Source organism: Sceloporus undulatus, chromosome 1 (genome assembly GCF_019175285.1).
Source record: "Sceloporus undulatus isolate JIND9_A2432 ecotype Alabama chromosome 1, SceUnd_v1.1, whole genome shotgun sequence".
Classification (NCBI taxonomy): domain Eukaryota; kingdom Metazoa; phylum Chordata; class Lepidosauria; order Squamata; family Phrynosomatidae; genus Sceloporus; species Sceloporus undulatus.
In genome coordinates this window covers 350,235,173-350,253,392 of record NC_056522.1, presented here as the reverse complement: position 1 = coordinate 350,253,392, position 18,220 = coordinate 350,235,173, and the positions used below count along the sequence as shown (strand labels likewise).

Sequence of the window (18,220 nt, the reverse complement as noted above, 5' to 3'; positions counted from 1 at the left end):
TTGTTTCGAGTCCTAGTCTCTGGAGCAGCAGAAAACAAGCTTGCTCCCTCCTCAATATGACATCCCTTCAAATATTTCAACAGGGCTATCATATCACCTCTTAACCTTCTCTTCTCCAGGCTAAACATCCCCAGCTCCCTAAATTGTTCCTCGTAGGGCATAGCTTCCAGAACCTTCACCATTTTAGTCACCCTCCTTTGGACACGCTCCAGTTTCTCAACATCTTTTTTGAACTGTGGTGCCCAGAACTGGACACAGTATTCCAGGTGGGGCCTAAGGAAGGAGGCATGAAATTTGGATTAAGGAACATCAACAATTTAAAATATGCAGATGACATAATGCTAGTAGCAGTAACTAGCAAACGCTTAGGACGGTTATTGAAGAAAGACAAGGAAGAAAGTGCAAAGGCAGAATTACAATTGAACATTAAGAAAACAAAATTAGTGATCAGAGATAATTTACGTAACTTTAAAATAGACAATGAAGACATTTAAATAGTTCAAGGTTTTCCATACCATGGCTTGGTCATTGATACGTTTGGCCTTCGATGATTTGACCCTTCAGTGATTACCAGTAATCAGAGCAGGTTGGAGACCATCAAGGAGAACATCCCATCTCTCCAAATGAACAAGGTTTATTCCATTCTTGTGTACTCTGCAGTTGGATTAGCATGAAGTTGCAGTCTACAAGATTCTACTATTTCTCTCCTGTCTATATCTCAAGGTCCCTCCTTGCCTTCTTTGACAGTATATGTAGGAGTCCTGTTGTTTTCATGTTGATTATTCCCCTTGATGTATACATCCCTTGGTTAAGATCTTCTTGAAGGGTTACATTGATACTTGATCTCCTAGTCTAGCTATTGCACTGCCTTGGAAAATACAACTGGTCCTGCACCAGCTTACCTTCCTCCATTCAAATCAGTGACACTGTGTAACTTGAAATTACACTTGTCCCTCCATATTCGCTAGGGTTAGTGGCACAAGACCCCCATGAATATGGAAAAACCGCAAATAAGAAAACCACCATGTTTTTACCTGAGAGGACACCTCTCTAGGAATCTCTAGGTCCTCCAGTGCAACCCTGTGGTCAACATCTGACAGACACTGACCATAGAACTGCAGTAGAGGAGCTACAAATGCCTAGTATAGTGTTCTCTCTAGGAATCTCTAGGTCTTTCGGTGCAGCTTTTAGTTAAAGTTGACCACAGAGTTGCACTGGAGGACTTAGATATTTCTAGAGAGAACATATTAATCAAGTCCATGAATAATCAAATCCGCAAATATCAAATCCGCAAATATGGAGGAATGACTGTACTCACCTGGAAGACAGTACCTAGAAGTAACAGTGAGCAGAAGGGTGAGTGAATTAGCACTATGGTTTTACTCTCCATTTGCATACTGACAAAGTAATTCTATGCCCTGGCATTTCCTTTCTGACTACCACCTTTCTCAAGACTTGCTTTTCCCTATGTTTTACACCAGTAGCTCTTAATTCTTTACCAGGGACCCTCTTTAAATATTTTTTGTTCCGATGAACCCCAAGATTTAACTCAAGATTTAAAACAACAGCAACAACAATAATAATACCAGAACATTGAACCATTAAGAATTATGCCATCCATTAAACCTCCCCCCAGAGGCCGCCAGGGGAGATAATCCAAGTAATGAAGAGGACTATAAATGACATTTGTTTTATGTATGTCAAGCCTTCTAGGAAAGCCCCACAAACCCCCCAAAATTTGACAACCTTTTTATCTGCTATGGCTCTATAAAACAAGAAACATCAATCCTCTTCACAACATATTTCAAAATAGGTTTCCTCCATTATTGTTTTGGCTTATCAGTTGGCCAAAAAGACACTGGTTCCTCAGATTCAGTGCCACTCCACAAAGACTATTCTGTTTTCTTCTGTCTTCTTCTCAGAGTATCTTTGCCATTAATTTTACAGTCAACTACTTGGATGCAACTCTTGTCTTTTATTACAAATTATAGACTAGATGTCAGAGCAACAGCTGTCACTGCTTTGGGGTCAACTGACTTGATTTTTTCTCAAGCATGCTTCCCTACTAGCCAGCTGAGTTGTTCACTAGACTTCCATATATGTGCTTCACAGAGACCACAAAGAACAGGTTGCTTACCTGTAACTGTGTTTCTTCAAGTGTTCATCTGTGAACTCACACAACCTCCCTGCCTCCCTTTTGTCAGGGTGTTTCTCCTTGGCACAAGGGCCACTATGGAAGACAGGATCTGAGGGGATTTGAGTGGTAACCATGTGCAGCATATGTGGTAGAGGGGGCGGGTCTACTCTGAAAACACTGTTCTCTAGAAGTTTCTGAAGATGCATATTTACCCATATGTGTGAGTTGACAGATGAACATTTCAAAAACCACAGCTACAGGTAAGCAACTTGTTCTTCCCCACTCCTACACTAAATGATGCCTGATTTGACAAAACAAAATTGTGGAATGTCATTGTGACATGGCCAAGTGCTGCCAGTTTAAACCCTTTTCAAAGAATTAAAATGAACTTTGGAAGGCAAGAGCAGCATCACAGTGATATATTCCATCTCTGATGCATGCATGCTTATTAGAAGGTTTGTAGAGAATCACGATACATACATCCATATTGTAGATGATTTTGCACACACTTGGGAAGATCAAGATTGATACTGCTTTTGGAGGGGGGGATTAGATTATTTTCTGATGCTTGGTTTCCAGATCCATAGGGACATAGGAAGCTTGGCTTATACTAAGTCAGATGACTGGTCTCTCTAACTCAATTCTAACACTATAGATAGATTTTTTTCTAGCCCTATTTGGCCAACCCAAAAGCAAGGGGAAAGTGTGATCCAAAGCACCTTTTTGTATCATTGTGCTTCAGCCTTTCCTCTCTACTGCAAATGTTAATTGTTAATTTAAAAAATGAATGCAAGACAAGAATGTCCACAAAGTACTTCTGGTGGTGAAAGATGTAGGGGAAATGTTCTGTATGTGATATTAATAGTGCAGTCCACTTCATGTCAACAGTGAAGCTTTCTCCAAAGAACCTGTCTATAGGATTGTAGCCTAACTGTGATGTATTATCAGTGCAATTCTGTGTATGTCCATTCAGAAGCAGTCCCAACTGAATTCTTTAGGAATTGCTCCCAAATTAAGTGTACATAAGATTGAAATCTGTGTGTATTAGTAGTTGCAAAGCAAAGTAATTGTTATGATAAATTAAATGCTACATCTATTAAATACTTTCAAAAGTTTATGGTGTTTTTTAATTATAAGGACATTGTTTGTCTGACTCTTAATTATTTCTGGTCTGTTCTCTTGGTAATCTGCTTCTAGTTTAGAAATTAATTCAAGGCTTGGATTGTATCTACATATGACAACCCATTGTCACATTTCATCTCAGTTTGGCTTTATTTCCAAGTACTAATTTCTGCACATTTTCTGTATAAAATGCTTTTTATCCTTGGAATTATGTTTTCTTTTCCCCATCTTCATAATTGATACCAAATTTTTCCAATTCTATATCAATCCATACACATGCTCAGCATTAATTTTCATGTTTATTTATAGGAAATCAGTAGCTGAAATCCTATAAAAATGTCAGGAAACCTTGTGAGTTATCCAGTATCACAAACAAAACCAGGTTTTGGGTAGTATCACAACTCCAGATCTTACATATTGCAAAAATTGAATTGGCAGAAAATGTTATCAAAGCATACAAAATGGAGAAAAAAATAGTTACTTGCAGGGAAAATATTGAAACTCCATCTGTTTACTATTGCTTTTTAGGTGCTGGAAAATACTTAGCTGTAGCATCATATGATAGTTTTGTAGATATCTACAACGTAATGAGCAGTAAACGGGTTGGAATCTGTAAAGGATCCTCCAGTTATATAACACACATGGATTGGGACATAAGAGGTGAGAAATAAAACTGCTGCAAAATTGTTAAACTTCTGTAGGTAAGGAAGTGTAAACTGTGCTTGTGATTAAATTTGTAAAACTGCATTTTCCTGCATCTTTCCCAGACTTGTAATAAATATTTTCCTAATATCCATTGTAAGTGAAATAATGTTTTGTGTGGTCAAAAAAGGATTAAATAAGATTTTAAAAAATATTATTTAACTTTTTCAGGCAAGCTTTTACAACTCAACACTGGTGCTAAGGAACAGTTGTTTTTTGAAGCTCCTCGAGGGAAGAAGCAAATCATTCCTAGTATGGAGGTAAGGACATCAGTTACCACTTACCATTTTCCTGCTGGCATGGGTGGTAAAGGGGAAAATTCTAAGCAACATCTAGTGGATTGTTTCCATTAGTCTTAATTGCACTGTAATAGAAAACACCAAATATTTCAGTGAGAGATATGTGTGCCTCAAGGGTTATACTGTAGTGTTTATACTGAGATCCGATGTATAACTATGGATAAGTATCCTGTCTCAAACAGGCTATCTTTGTAGGCAGAAAAGATTTCTTGGGCATCCTGGACAAGTGTTTTAGGCTCCTGCTGTGAAGGTATCTGGCCAATAATTGGAGAAGTCACAGATGTAACTGCTTCGTGCCTAACCAATGATAGTACAGTCTTGGCAACAGGAGATGATTTTGGATTTGTAAAGCTTTTCCGATACCCTGCCAAAGTAAGTAAATATTAATGATTGCATATGAAGTCTTACAAGTGTTAGATAACAAAAGTCATACTGTTTTTATATTCACTTAACACAGTTACTGTGGAGAGTACTCACCTGTATTCTCTTATGGCTGAAGTATATGTGAATGAGTTTCTCACACCAAGCTCTTGTTTTCTCAAACGCTTTACCTTGAAGTGGAGCTAATTCATAGGCTTCTCTGTAAATCATTGCATTGTATGTTACCATATTTGTTACAAACATAGGTTGTTGCACATGATGTTGTTACTGATTTATGGTGACCCCAAGGCAAACCTATCACAATTTTTTCCTGGCAAAATTTGTTCAGGGTGTTTGCCTTTGCTTTCCTCTGAGACTGAGAGAATGTGACTTGCCCAAGTTCCATCCAGTGAGTTTCCATGGCCAAGCGGGGATTAAAATCCTAGTGTCCAGAGTCGTCGTCTTCAAACATGTAAACCAGCTCCTAGTTATCATGATGTCCCTGATTTCGTTTTTTGTTTAAATAGTGGCTATTTCAGACTGACTGAGGGTATCCATATTTTAAAATATTAAAAAGCTGTAAAATTAATGAATGAAGTAAAAACAAGTAGAGACACACATAATATTTATGGACATTTTTATACATTTGTTGATATTTTTATCAGACCTTGGTATCTATATATGTTGTCATTGTGACGGGACCTTCCCTATATGCCTTAGGCCAGTGATGGCGAACCTATGGCGTGCGTGCCAGAGGTGGCACTCAGAGCCCTCTCTGTGGGCACATGTGCCGTCACCCCAGCACAAATTATAATGTCTAGAATTCACTCAGAGTCATCTATTACAAAACAGAAACAGTCACTTTATTGAAGAACATAAAGCAAGAAACATGCATCTGAGGAAGTAGGCTGGAGTCTACAAAAGCTCAGGCTACCAATTCCTTTCTTTCAGTTAGTGTCAAAGGTGCTACAAGATCCCTTTGCATACAGCAAGAAAGTATCTTAGGTGGATTACTTCAGCTTAGTATGGCTGCATTAACATACATTTTCAGGCTTATCACAGTCTCCTCTGGACTTTCTTAAGTGACTCCCTTTCCTTGTGAGAATCCCTCTCATGACTCTCACTGACTCTCAGTCAGATTTCTTATCTGATTCTCACTGAAGGACCTCTCTCAGTCAGTCACTCCTGCTTTTATACCTTCTAGTTCCCTTGCAGCCCACCTCATAGTCTTCCTTAACTGTGATTAACTTAACTGTGTCAAGAAGCCAAGCCTGTCTAGCAACTCCTTCATCTTCATCTAATAGAGGAACCCTGCAATATGAGCCAAAGGATTTCCAGAAGCCTCCTAACATGGAACAAATTCCAGTGGTAGCTGGCTGCTAATGGCCAACCAAACTCTCAAGTAAGGCTCCTCAGTTAAAAAGTCTGAAGTCTCCTCTGCAACCTAAGGAGAGGACTGGGCTGTGGAGGAGTAGGAAGGGTGAACGCTCATCATCCAAGCCTCCTCCACTATTTGGCTTTCTCCTGAGGAGAGCACCAGGAGGAGGAGGATGGGCAAACACTCACTCCACAAGGCATCTCTGCCACTTGGCTTTGTCCTGAGAAGAGAGCGAGTGGAAGAGGAGGAGGATGGGTGAACACTTGCCCCACCAGGCTCCTCCGCCACTCAGCCTCAGAGGACAATGGAATTAATATTAATTAAAAACTATCTGTGGCCTGAAGAAGTTAGCCTATTTTAATTTTGGCCCCTACCTACAGTCAAGTTGTGCAGGTCTGATCTAGACTCTCAAGGCCATTTGTGCAGCCTCCCAACACTGCTTTCATGGTGGTGGGGCGGAGAGAATTCTTTAGTTTTAAAATGCCTAGTTGCGTCCCCCTGAAACTTCTGGTTGTGTTGGTAGGAACAGTCACACACTGACCATTTGTATGCCAATTTTTTTCCAGACGGTGAAAGCAGTAGCATCACCCAGTCAAGCAACATGTGGTGTCAGCCCCCCATTCACCATCTTCCATACCATACTGTACAGAATCCTTATCAATGTTTTTTTGTACTAATGATACTCATAAATTGTAATTTCCATATATCTCAGGATGCATTCATAATAGCTGTGATATAAACAACTAGAAAAATTAAAATTATACCTTTATATTACAATATCACACACAGAGTCTAAATGTGTTTACACATACATAGTTTCTTTAATATGTAAAGATAAATTTTGGTAGGATGTGAAGTATTTGGAAAAATTTTTAAAAGAATTTAAACATTGTTATTTTTTTTAAATGAAAAATTAAAGCCTGGGGCATCTCCTTTCTCTTCCCAATGACACCATCTCTTAAATGTTTTGAAGGGTTACTGGCGAACACTGCAGCCTGTTTCAAAAAAAAGGTAGACATTTGGTGAGCAGGGGTGTCACCCTACTCTTAAGGTGTCACCTGGTATGCTTTACACCCCACACACCTCCCTAGTGACACCCTGGGTGTAAAAGCAAAATTTTATTATTTATATATTATTTCATTTTATATCATTTCTATGTTTCCTTTCTCCCACAAGGGGACCCAAGGCAGCTCACAAATAAAATTGTTTTCAAAAAATTACAATAAAAATGTTAAAACATCTAGCTAAAAATTGTATAAAATGACATGAAGCATGCAGAAGTTTTAATAATAATAATAATAATAATAATAATAATAATAATAATAATAGGATTTATTTATATGCCGCCCAATCACTGGGAATCCGGGTGGCTTACAACAGAGGGGATAATAGACGGTTCCCTGCCCTCAGGCTTATAATCTAAAAAGACACGACACAAAAGGGAGAAGGGAATGGTGAGGGGGAGGGGATCGGGTCCAGCATTCTTCTCTCCCTCTGAGGCCTGGACCAAGGCAGATGGACTGGAGGGAGGGCTCTGCTTCTTCAGGCTAGCCATGGTGGAGCTGGGCCAGCCTATTCTCTCCCTCATAGGCCGAAGGATGACAGTTAAGGAGGGAGGGCGCTCTATCTTCAGGCTAGCCCTGATGGAGCTGGGCCAGCCTATTCTCTCTCTCCTACTAGAAAGCTGGGCCAAAGCTAACAAAATGAAATTCAACACAGAGAAATGTAAGGTACTGCACTTAGGGCAGAAAAATGAAATGCACAGATATAGGATGGGGGACACCTGGCTGAATGAAACTACATGTGAAAGGGATCCAGGAGTCCAAGTAGACCACAAGTTGAACATGAGTCAACAGTGCGATGCGGCAGCTAAAAAGGCCAATGCAATTTTAGGCTGCATCAATAAAAGTATAGTGTCTAGATCAAGATAAGTAATAGTGCCACTGTATTCTGCTCTGGTCAGGCCCCACCTGGAATATTGTGTCCAGTTCTGGGCACCACAATTCAAAAAGGACATTGAGAAACTGGAGCGTGTCCAGAGGAGGGCGACTAAAATGGTGAAAGGTCTGGAAACCTTGCCCTATGAGGAACGACTCGGGGAGCTGGGGATGTTTAGCCTGGAGAAGAGAAGGTTAAGAGGTGATATGATAGCCCTGTTTAAATATTTGAAAGGATGTCATATTGAGGAGGGAGCAAGCTTGTTTTCTGCTGCTCCAGAGAACAGGACCCGGAACAATGGATGCAAGCTACAGGAAAAGAGATTCCACCTCAACATTAGGAAGAACTTCCTGACAGTAAGGGCAGTTCGACAGTGGAACACACTCCCTCGGAGTGTAGTGGAGTCTCCTTCCTTGGAGGTCTTTAAGCAGAGGCTAGATTGCCATCTACTGGGGATGCTTTGATTTGGATTTCCTGCATGGCAGGGGGTTGGACTGGATGGCCCGTGTGGTCTCTTCCAACTATGATTCTATGATTCATAGGCCGAAGGATGACAGTTAAGGAGAGAGGAGCCTCTTTCTTCAGGCTAGCCCCGTATCTAAACATCTGAAGTACACATCCCGTATAAAAGCCTCCCTGACATGATTATATATTAAAAGCTTGCTTGAATAATTGTGAGCAAGGCCCTCTGGGAGTCCAGGAGATGGAGGTGCCTTCAACCCCTTGGAGTTGTCCACTCAAAGTGGCTCTAGCTTCAAGCAAAGGTCTTTCTCAGGACAACTACCAAAATCTTTTTAATTGAAGAATCAACCTGAAACTAGCTGCATACAAATACTACTACTAACGTGTAGCTTTTCCAACTATAATTCAGCCATTATTGCAACACTAAGATCACATTGCTCCCACTCTTCTAAACCTCATTTTGCACCAAAACTGCTCTAGAATTTATAAATTAAGAGTTTTAAAATCCAGGGATAGTATTTGTCTGAGTCAGTGAACGGTTTTGTGCTGGACAGGATGCAAGCATGGGTGAGTTGCAGTTATATTTACTCTAGCTAGAAAAGGACATCTAACATCAGGAAAAACTTCCTTACAGTTAGAGCTATTCAGCAGTAAGCACACTGGCTTGGAGTATGGTGGAGTCTCCTTCTTTAGAAGGAACAGAGGCTGGAAGGACATCTTTTGGAAGTGCTTTAATTGTGTATTCTTGCATGGCAGAGAGTTGGATTGGATAGCCCTTGTGGTCTGTTCCAACTCTATGATTCTATAACATTCTCCCATCCACCACATTCTTGTGAAGGCAGGGCCATGGAAAGACAGCAAAAAGAAAAGAGGTCTAGCCTCAAGTTCTCCTCCATCATAATTAAGAAAAGCTGGGGGCCAGGCAGATGGCATATTATATATTATCCAGCAGTAGAAACCTTTTATGTATTTTCCAGCCCTGCTTTAACTTCAGAAATAGATGTCTTGAAGCCTTTAAAAAAACACACTTAATCTCATAATAATGGTCTTTTTCTTGCACGCTTACATTTATTTAGTTTTCATTAAAACATGTATTCTTTGTATATTTCACATTTAGGGAAAATATGGGAAGTTTAAGAGGTATGTGGCTCATAGTACACATGTAACAAATGTTCGTTGGGCTCATGATGACAGCTTATTAGTCAGTGTTGGAGGTGGAGACACATCCTTAATGCTGTGGACCCATGAGATGGAGGGTCACCGGGAAAGCAGACAATGTGACAGTGAAGAATCTGATCTTGACTCCGAAGAAGATGGGGGTAAGTAACCATTTTTAGAGGGCTGAAATGTAAACAGCAATAATTTTTTTCCTGTAAAATCAGCAGTTTTATAAATATAGAATTTCTATAGTCTAAAACTTTTGTTGGATAACTTATCTCTCCATATTAAAATTTAACACCGAACTGTGCTAGTTTAGTATTTTAAATTATTTTTTCAACTATTAGGTAAATCATAATTATTGTGACATGTATTTTTATTAGGGATTTGAAGCAGAGATCTGTGAGCAGAACTTAGTGACTGTTTTCAGTCCCTGAAGTGTGGAAATGATTTTCACACCCTCCCCCTCTACACCTTCCTATGCCCCCTAACAATTACTCTGGGGGCTTGAGAAACCCTGTGGCACATGAAGGTGGACATAGGGGAGGCTATGGAAAGAGAGTGAATAACCTGAAACTCCTGTGAACAGAAGACTTGGTTGGCTTGCAGTTCTATGAACAGAAGGATTCTTCCCATTTTTAAAAGGTTTCCATTGGACCCATCTCACGGTCTTGTTGTCTCTGCTGTTTAGGAGGAAGAACATTTATATAAATAAAATAACATAACAAAATTCACCTGTTTCTTCATTCCAATAGTTCTTGTGGTTATAAATATTTTACTAGGCTATGACAGTGATGTTACAAGAGAAAATGAAATTAATTATACCATCAAAGCCTTATCAACCAACATCAGACCTATGTTTGGAGTCAAGCCTCACCTACAGCAAAAAGAACCTTCAGTTGATGAAAGGTAACTTTAGACATTGGGGAGGAAATGTGCAATTCTGTAGTATATTATAATAAAGGGTGGGAGGATGCATTTGTCACCAGAAATTGGCTACCAGGTGTTAAATTGTCGACAGCAACAATGAACACAGCGCTGGTGTACCATAATTATGATCTAGACTAATGGAGGAACAACCCACAACAGTGAAATGGCAGACCTTCAAATGCAGGGATGTGTAGCATTTACAAAAGAGGTTGCGAACTTATTTTTATTTTTAAACAATTGTCCTTGATTACACTTCTGTTTAACTTCATATGAACTAGGAACATTCATCTTGAGTTAGAAATGCTTTTGATGATTCTCCAAAGGCATTCAGAAGAATTCATTATGTCTTCCTTCCTACCCAGGAAGGATAAGATCATGTGACCAGTATTTGTGAAAAAGGCCGCCTTCCAGACTTTTTTATAGAATCATAGGCCTGTTATAGATGGGCATAAAGTACGTCCTGGGGACGTACTAGGGTTAGGCAAAGTGCGTGCCTTACGCATGCAGCTAACCCTAGTACGTCTCCAGGACGTACAAAATGGCTTTTAGATGGCTGCGCCAGCGGCGCAAGGGAGAAAGGGGCCAAGGACGTCCCCTTCCAGGCCTGGAAAGAGGCAGATTGGGGCCTCAGAGGCTGCCGCTCTGGAAGCTGAGGCCCCGATCCGGTGGGAAAAGCAGCACCTACAGGCCGCCCCAAATGGGCGGTCTGTAAAGCGCCATAGAATTGTAGAGTTGGAAGAGACCATAAGGGTCATTCAGTCCAACCGCCTGCCATGCAGGAACTCTCAATCAAAGCATCCCTGACAGATGGCCATCAAGCCTCTGTTTAAAGACCTCCCTTAAGAGCTCCTGTTTAACTGCTCTAAAATCAGTGGTATTTGCTGTTTCTTTCCCAGCAGTCTTCCAGCTTCTTTTTACTCTTTCTCCTTATCCTCCTGCTTCACAAATGAAATTTGCAATTTTTAACTTGTTTTACTTTTTACTTTTTTGTCTCAGCTCTCTCTTCTAGTCACTTTTTTATATATATAAAAGTTTATTCTATTTTACTGCTTTTTCTGGATCATTTTTTCTAATCCCATGGCATCTGACAAAGAATCTGTGGATATGGAGGGTTCATTATATCAGAGAAAGCAGTTCTGGGAGTTCTTCTCAGATCTAAAATGCAACCGAGGGGAAAGAAAAAGTCAGGCCAATTGGTGCTCACAGTTTCAAAGGTTAAGAAAAGTAAAATTGGCTTTAAAGCAAAGAAAATGGAGTTACTTACCCAGAAGGAATCTGGAAATCAGCAGAGACTCCCACAGAAATGTCAAAATGTCTCTTTAGGCCACCATATTGGAGCGGATGTTCCTCTGCAGGAGGCAGGGTGGATGTGCACATCATTGCTAAGCAGCACAACCAGTTGAGAGAAATTGAAACACAGAAACAAATTTTGAAAGACAGCTCCAGTGTAAACAAGGAGAGCGGGCATCTCCTGACCATTTAGTGTGGCAAAGCAACCATTTACGCTCACACTGCTCACTTACTCCTTTCTGCCAACCACCAGTGTCACTTACTTTGCCACCTACAAGAAGGGAAGGAGCACTTGCTGGCTTTAAAAGGAGGAGAAGGAAGGTCAAGAAAAATAGAGGTTTTTGTCTATTTAATAAGTAAGTTAAAAAGGAAGGATGGGTTTCAGATCTTTTTTGCTGCTCTGATATCTCCCTTTTTCTATTGCTTCTTTGCTTAAAAAGCCTTCTTTTTTTCCTAGACCTTGTTTTTCTTGCCTTTGCTGGAGAATAAGTGATCAGTCATCCCCTTTGCACTTTCAGGGAAGCTGAAACTTCTGGAAATCATCAGGGGAAGCAAAATGCTCCCTCTGCTTTCACCATTGCCACTTTTCTCAACCTTCTCTCTTGTTTTGATGAGAAGGCATGAAAAAACATGAGAACTTGTGACCATCATTAAAGAAGAGGGAGGAAGGTAGCTGCAACACTTAGTGGGGTTTGTTGTGATTTTTGACAATAAGCTGCACTTCTACAAAATTATGCCTATGAATTTTGGTGGCATTCTTGCTGAAGGCTGAAGGAGACTTCAGGAGCCATATGTGGCCTGCAGGCCATACTTGTCTCACTTTGCTCTTATCCATGGGCGAGTCTGCCCCATTATCTTCCTTATCCCTCCAAAAGGATGTGACCAGAGGGCCATCTTGTATTAGAGGGATATAGACATATTCTGTACCCATCTTCCATCCCCCAAATCAACAAAGTATTTGATAGATCTCAAGTACTGGCGTTGTACTTCTTCACTCACCCTCACACTCTTCTGAGATATTATAACATACATGAGACGTATACGTGATACTTAAAGGTGCATATGAAAAATGAGCCAAATGTTCATTCACATTTGTTTACTTTCACACTGCTTCTCTATGCAGAAAATGTTCCAAATATACTATAGTTTGTTGAATTAAGGCATGCATCTCCACAATTTATGACTTGGCACACATACTGAGGCAAAGAAAGAATACTCCATCAGGGCAAGAGCCATGTCAGTGTTTTGTTTCTCTCACTAAATACGAAGAACTGCCACTTGAGTCAACACAAAGCACTGTGAACTTGACACTATTGTTTTGATGGAGACAGCCTTTGGCAGAACCTTCACAGTTGCTGATGGCAGTTCTAAGGATGACACACAGTACTTCACATGACTGCCTCTTGGAAGCCTAGGTACTTCATATCCAGTATGCTTCTGCTCCTGGTTTTGTGCTTTCTGCTTGGCAATGGAATTGGAGTGGAGGACACACTCTTTTCAGAAATACTGGTCACATGATCTTGCCTCTTCTGGGTCATGTTGAGGTCACAGACTACTCTTTTCAGATGTATCCTTTGTACCAACTCAGAATAGGCCTTTACAGCAAGTTCCAGTATTGCATCCTCACATGTAGCAATGAATAGCACTAGGATCAGTTGTGCTGTCAGGTAATGTTAGATTCTAGACTTCATGGTCTCTTGGGAGCGGTTCTTTCATTAGTATTATTTATTACAAAATGTGGCAAGCCAGGCCTATTGCATGTGGGAGACCTCCTGTACATTCTTTTGAGTGGCGCTCTGGACCTGTACTGACACTACTGATCGTTATTGCCAGTGCCATGTAAATTGTCATGTACCCTTGGGGTTGCAGCACCCAAATAATAATTCACCCTGTCTCAAGAGAGAAGTGCTACCAAAAGTGATAGAACTAAAATCCTGGACACATATGTGCAAAGGCTGAGGCACTTTTTCCCTGTACTGCAATATTTTGCATGGATAATAGAAATGGATGCAGGAAACCAAGTCAGCTGCCCTTTAAAGGGAAGGGCTCCAACATAACTGAAAGGATGGAGTTTTGAGGAAGATTCCATAGCAAGACTAAAATAGCGCTTAGGATATTTACCAAATACCACAGTACAGGATGGTTATTTCATATGCAAAAGTGCTCAGGGACCATTAAGCTGTCCTGAGTCCCAGTTCTGAGGCAGGATATAAATACAGTGCTCCCTCGGGTTACGAAATTAATTCGTTCCGCGGCTAATTTCGTAACCCGAAAACCTTCGTAACCCGAATTGCCATAGGCGCTAATGGGAAAAAAAGCCGCGGCTCTGCCGCAGCTCCATTTAAAACAGCGCCGGCGTTTTTTCGTAACCCGAAACAATAAATCCCTATGGGATTTATTCGTATCCCGAAAAATTCGTAAGCTGGGTAATTCGTATCCCGAGGTACCACTGTAAATAAATGTAATAATAATATGATAATTCCTCATCCACAAGAGGCTAAAGCAAGGATAGAGAATAGTAGGGAAGCTGGTAAAGGTGGGCAAAATGATTAGCCCAGACAACTAGAATGAAAGTCAGAATCTGGTTCTTCTTTAGAAGAAGATTTGTTCAGTTGTTTCTATAAGAACTAAATATATTTATGTCTTGAAGACTGGTGTTGGAAGATACAATTGATGTAGACCAGGATTTGAATCTTTACTCACCCATGAAAGCTCATTGGGAGACCTTGGGCAGATCATATTCTCTCAGCCTCAGCAAAGGCAAACTCTTCTGAACAAATCTTGCCAAGAAAACCCTGTGATAGGTTTCCCTTAGGGTTGCCGTAAATCAGAAATGATTGGAAGGCACACAGCAGCAACAACAACAACACATTTTATTTTAGATCTTTTAGAAACCTGTTTATGGTGTTTCTGAGTCCTTGCACTTTACATTGCATGAACAATTTGAATGTTTTTAAATACTGGCAAATTCTCAGATTACATTTTGAACTTGGGTTTGAATATTCAAATACTAAAAACATAGTCTTAAACATTAATTTTAAAAAATCCAATGTATGACTTCAGTGTGTCTCCATGTAATTATTTAGAAGTAGAGACCTATTCTCCATAGAATAATTACATGGATGCACATTGAATTTTATGCATAAATATCCTTCGTATATTTTGTACTCAGCTAAGAATCTGACATAGAGCCTACTCAAAATGAAATATGAAGTTTATGTTACATGCATTCATATTTATGTAAATATTTCATCTGAGGATTTCCCCCATAATTCTGTTGAATTAAGATATTAAATACATGGTGATCAAAATGTTTCATTGTTAGAATGATTGAAGGCTAGAGACAAATATTTTGTCCATGAAATTAATTTCAGTTTTCTTTACCCTAGATTTATTATATACAATGTTCATATTTTAATATTCCTGCTTAATTTTATGCTTCCTGTGAAGGCAAGGGGTAGTAAGGTAAGCATTTTTTAAAAATATAAATGATTGTTTATAAAGCATATTTAAATACAGATCTGGATGGAAAAATGTAACTTTTAGTCCCTCTATTGGGAGAAAGGCAGTATATAAGAAAATAAAACAACAACAATTTATGGAACTGGAAACAGTTCTGCAGATAAGAACCCAAGGCAGGAGTGGAAAGCCTATGGCTTGCAGGTCATAACTTGCCTAGAGGGGATTCTTCCCATGCCTCCATGCTCTCTCAGAACTAGGGAAGGTCAGTCTTTCTTATTGCTGGGAGCAACCAATTTTATCTCCAATCATATTTGCATATAAGAGCAGATTTTCTCCACTTGGCACTAGAGAAAAGCACTTCCCCACACTGAGGAATCCCCTTGTCTGTGCAGAGAAATGCAGTGTGTTAGTGGCCACTATGAAACTGAGTGAGAGTCAGGTCTTTTGGTTGGAAGAAATGCTTTAAGAAGAAGGGCATACTGTCTGATGTCATCTGGCTTATGGGGGATGATGAGTAAGATAGTGTGCTGCCACAGCTGGAAAATCTCCCCATTCATTGCCAAAAGTATATTTAAGCTTTGCTTTGACTGCCAACTTTTTCAAATTGAGCCCTAAATTAGAACCAACAAGACCTAGTGGAGAAAGAGAGGTACGGATCTGACATAATTCTTGTGTCCAAGAATGCTTATACCTGTTCTAAATAGATGTTAGTTCAGTGCTCAGCACTAAACAGGATAGTAGTCAAAAGGTGATCCACCCCTTATTTAGTACTTTTCCATTTCCCAATTTAGCTAGTTAGGGAACTACCCCAATGAGAGTGCAGTAGGAAAAGATCTGCTTCTATGGCCAAACTAGACAATATAGCAAGTGTGTGACACATTTGTACATCTTTAATGGTGGTGGTTGTGGTAGGGAGAACATGTATGGGGGTGCAGTTGGAGTGAAGGCAATGGCAAAGAATGAAGGAATTTTATTCTTTCCCTTTCTGATTTCCTGACAAAATTGTCTCCAAAGTTGCTATTGGTCCTAGAAGAAAGACTGTCATGGACACCCTTGCAGATTTCTCTGCAAAATAAATAGCAGGTCAATGTGGGTGGTGATTTTCCCCCAGAAAAGCAGAGGGAGAAAAGCTTTAACCCTTCCCTTCTGTGCCATAGCCTTATAATTAATTGCTCCTCCATGGCGGGGTGGGGTTTTTTTAAAGTTAAATTTAAGTGTTATCACACATTTCACATCATTTAGGGGTTTTTCTCCTTTACACACTAACATTTAGATCTTGCTAACATTACTGTAATCTACTTTCAGTTCTCCAAGCTAATATGTTTACTATATTATAGGTTTGGGTTGACATATTCTGTATGTTTACCAAAATTGACCTGATTTGCAGTTCTGTAATGTGCCAATGTATCAGACAGAACTTCTCTTTTTTTGATCTCAAAAATGTAGTTACAGTTCACAATTGACTTATTTTACCAATAAAAGTTGAAAATTTCAAAATTGCACAGTTAAGTGTCCAATTGTTATTAAAAGCCTATTAAGAGTTTTCATTTCTTATTAGATCCTTGGAAAAGTATGCAGAGTTGTTCAGATAATACACATCCAGAAGTAACAGAAAGGACCAAAGTAACAGAAAGGACCAAATTGCTCAAAATGTGAGGATATTTAATATCCAGATTTGCTTTGGTCTCTGTCTGGATTTGCTTTAAGAAATTTGCTAGATACTAAGATACTAGATACAGATGGGTGAAAAACGCTGTCTTGCGGGCAGGGTGAGGGCTGAGCATCCCCATGCTCAAAGCCCTTGGCACACGTCCATTCAGACGGTGCGCGCCATGATGATGCCACTTTGGCACAGTGCCCAAATGGTGCAGCGCCAAAGGGGCATCATCAAGCTGCGTGACAGCGGCTATGGCACCCCTTCATGGGCACAAAAAGGAGCCGGAAAAACCAGCTCCTTTTTGTGTTCTGTGGAGGCCGGATTGGTGCCGCAGCATGCTTTTTCTGTGCCGCTGATCCAGAGCAGAAAGGATCAGCATCTCACCACCCCTTCCTGCCCATCTGTACAGGACTAATACTGGTGGAGAATAGACCTGGAACTAGTGCCACAAGTAGGTCATCAGAATTTGATTTGAAGAGCTATATTTTAATTAATATGGGTGCCAATCTGCCAGTGTATGGATGCCATTGGTGGAACAAATCCCCAACTTCCCCTTTGCTCCCTGTCTACATGTCTTCCCAAGTAGCTCTGTAGAAGTACAGAGGAGAAGTGGAAGTGGCTGTCCCATAGCACAAGTGATGTTCAATAACATCAAAACTTAAAAGGCCCTCCTAGTTTTTATTGTGATTGCTTTTCTTTTCTTTTATAAGACAATGATATATTAAGGCTATTTACAGAGGAATAACTGGTCATGTTATGAGCAATAGGAGGTTTTGTAACTAAGCAATAGATAGTTCTGAGACAGTGGTGCATCTAAGTAATTTTAGACCTTGAACTATATTTGAAGCAGTCAGTTAGATGGAATTGTATATTTAAGTTGTGAAGTACACCATAAATGTTACTTTTCTTTACAAGGGTACATGCTTTTCTTTACAAGGGTACATTTCTACATACATACTGATTTTGAAGCCAAAATCAGACAAACTTATGCAATGCTGTTTGTTAACTCTGATTATAAGAAAGAAAGAAAGGAAGGAAGGAAGCACTTCTATATTTTAAACTCAGATACTGTAATAGCACCTTTATTACTGCAGAAATAAAATGAAGTTTGCATCTGCTGATGTGATGCTAAATACAACTATTTGGGCCTGGGTGGCTTGTTGCAGAAAAAAATAGTCTATACAGTACTTTTAAGTAAAAATAATAAAATGAGCACCTGTAACTTTGTATATGCATAGTTTGCCACCCCCATTGCTACAAAACATACCAAGACAGAGGGACAATGTTGTAGCAAACACCATGCTGAGGAGCTGGTGTTTGTTTAC

At 39.9% G+C, this 18,220-nt stretch overlaps 1 protein-coding gene across 20 annotated transcripts in view; it reads left to right on the top strand.

Moving 5' to 3' along the window:
* The window catches only part of EML5 (EMAP like 5), a 126,878-nt gene that overhangs the window by 80,341 nt on the left and 28,317 nt on the right, over nucleotides 1-18,220 (top strand). For 10 of the 20 annotated variants that reach the window (XR_006104970.1, XR_006104969.1, XM_042478596.1 and 7 more), the window contains 6 exons: nucleotides 3,788-3,919; nucleotides 4,133-4,221; nucleotides 4,456-4,632; nucleotides 9,516-9,717; nucleotides 10,312-10,465; nucleotides 15,227-15,241. Coding sequence is in view for 17 of the 20 variants with exons in the window: in XM_042478596.1 (XP_042334530.1) it covers nucleotides 3,788-3,919; nucleotides 4,133-4,221; nucleotides 4,456-4,632; nucleotides 9,516-9,717; nucleotides 10,312-10,465; nucleotides 15,227-15,241 (769 nt within the window). In the remaining 3 variants the exon portion in view is untranslated. Of the gene's footprint in view, nucleotides 1-3,787; nucleotides 3,920-4,132; nucleotides 4,222-4,455; nucleotides 4,633-9,515; nucleotides 9,718-10,311; nucleotides 10,466-15,165; nucleotides 15,242-16,796; nucleotides 17,124-18,220 lie in introns of those variants that run through there. The other 10 variants (XR_006104968.1, XM_042478643.1, XM_042478634.1 and 7 more) reach the window with 5 other exon arrangements.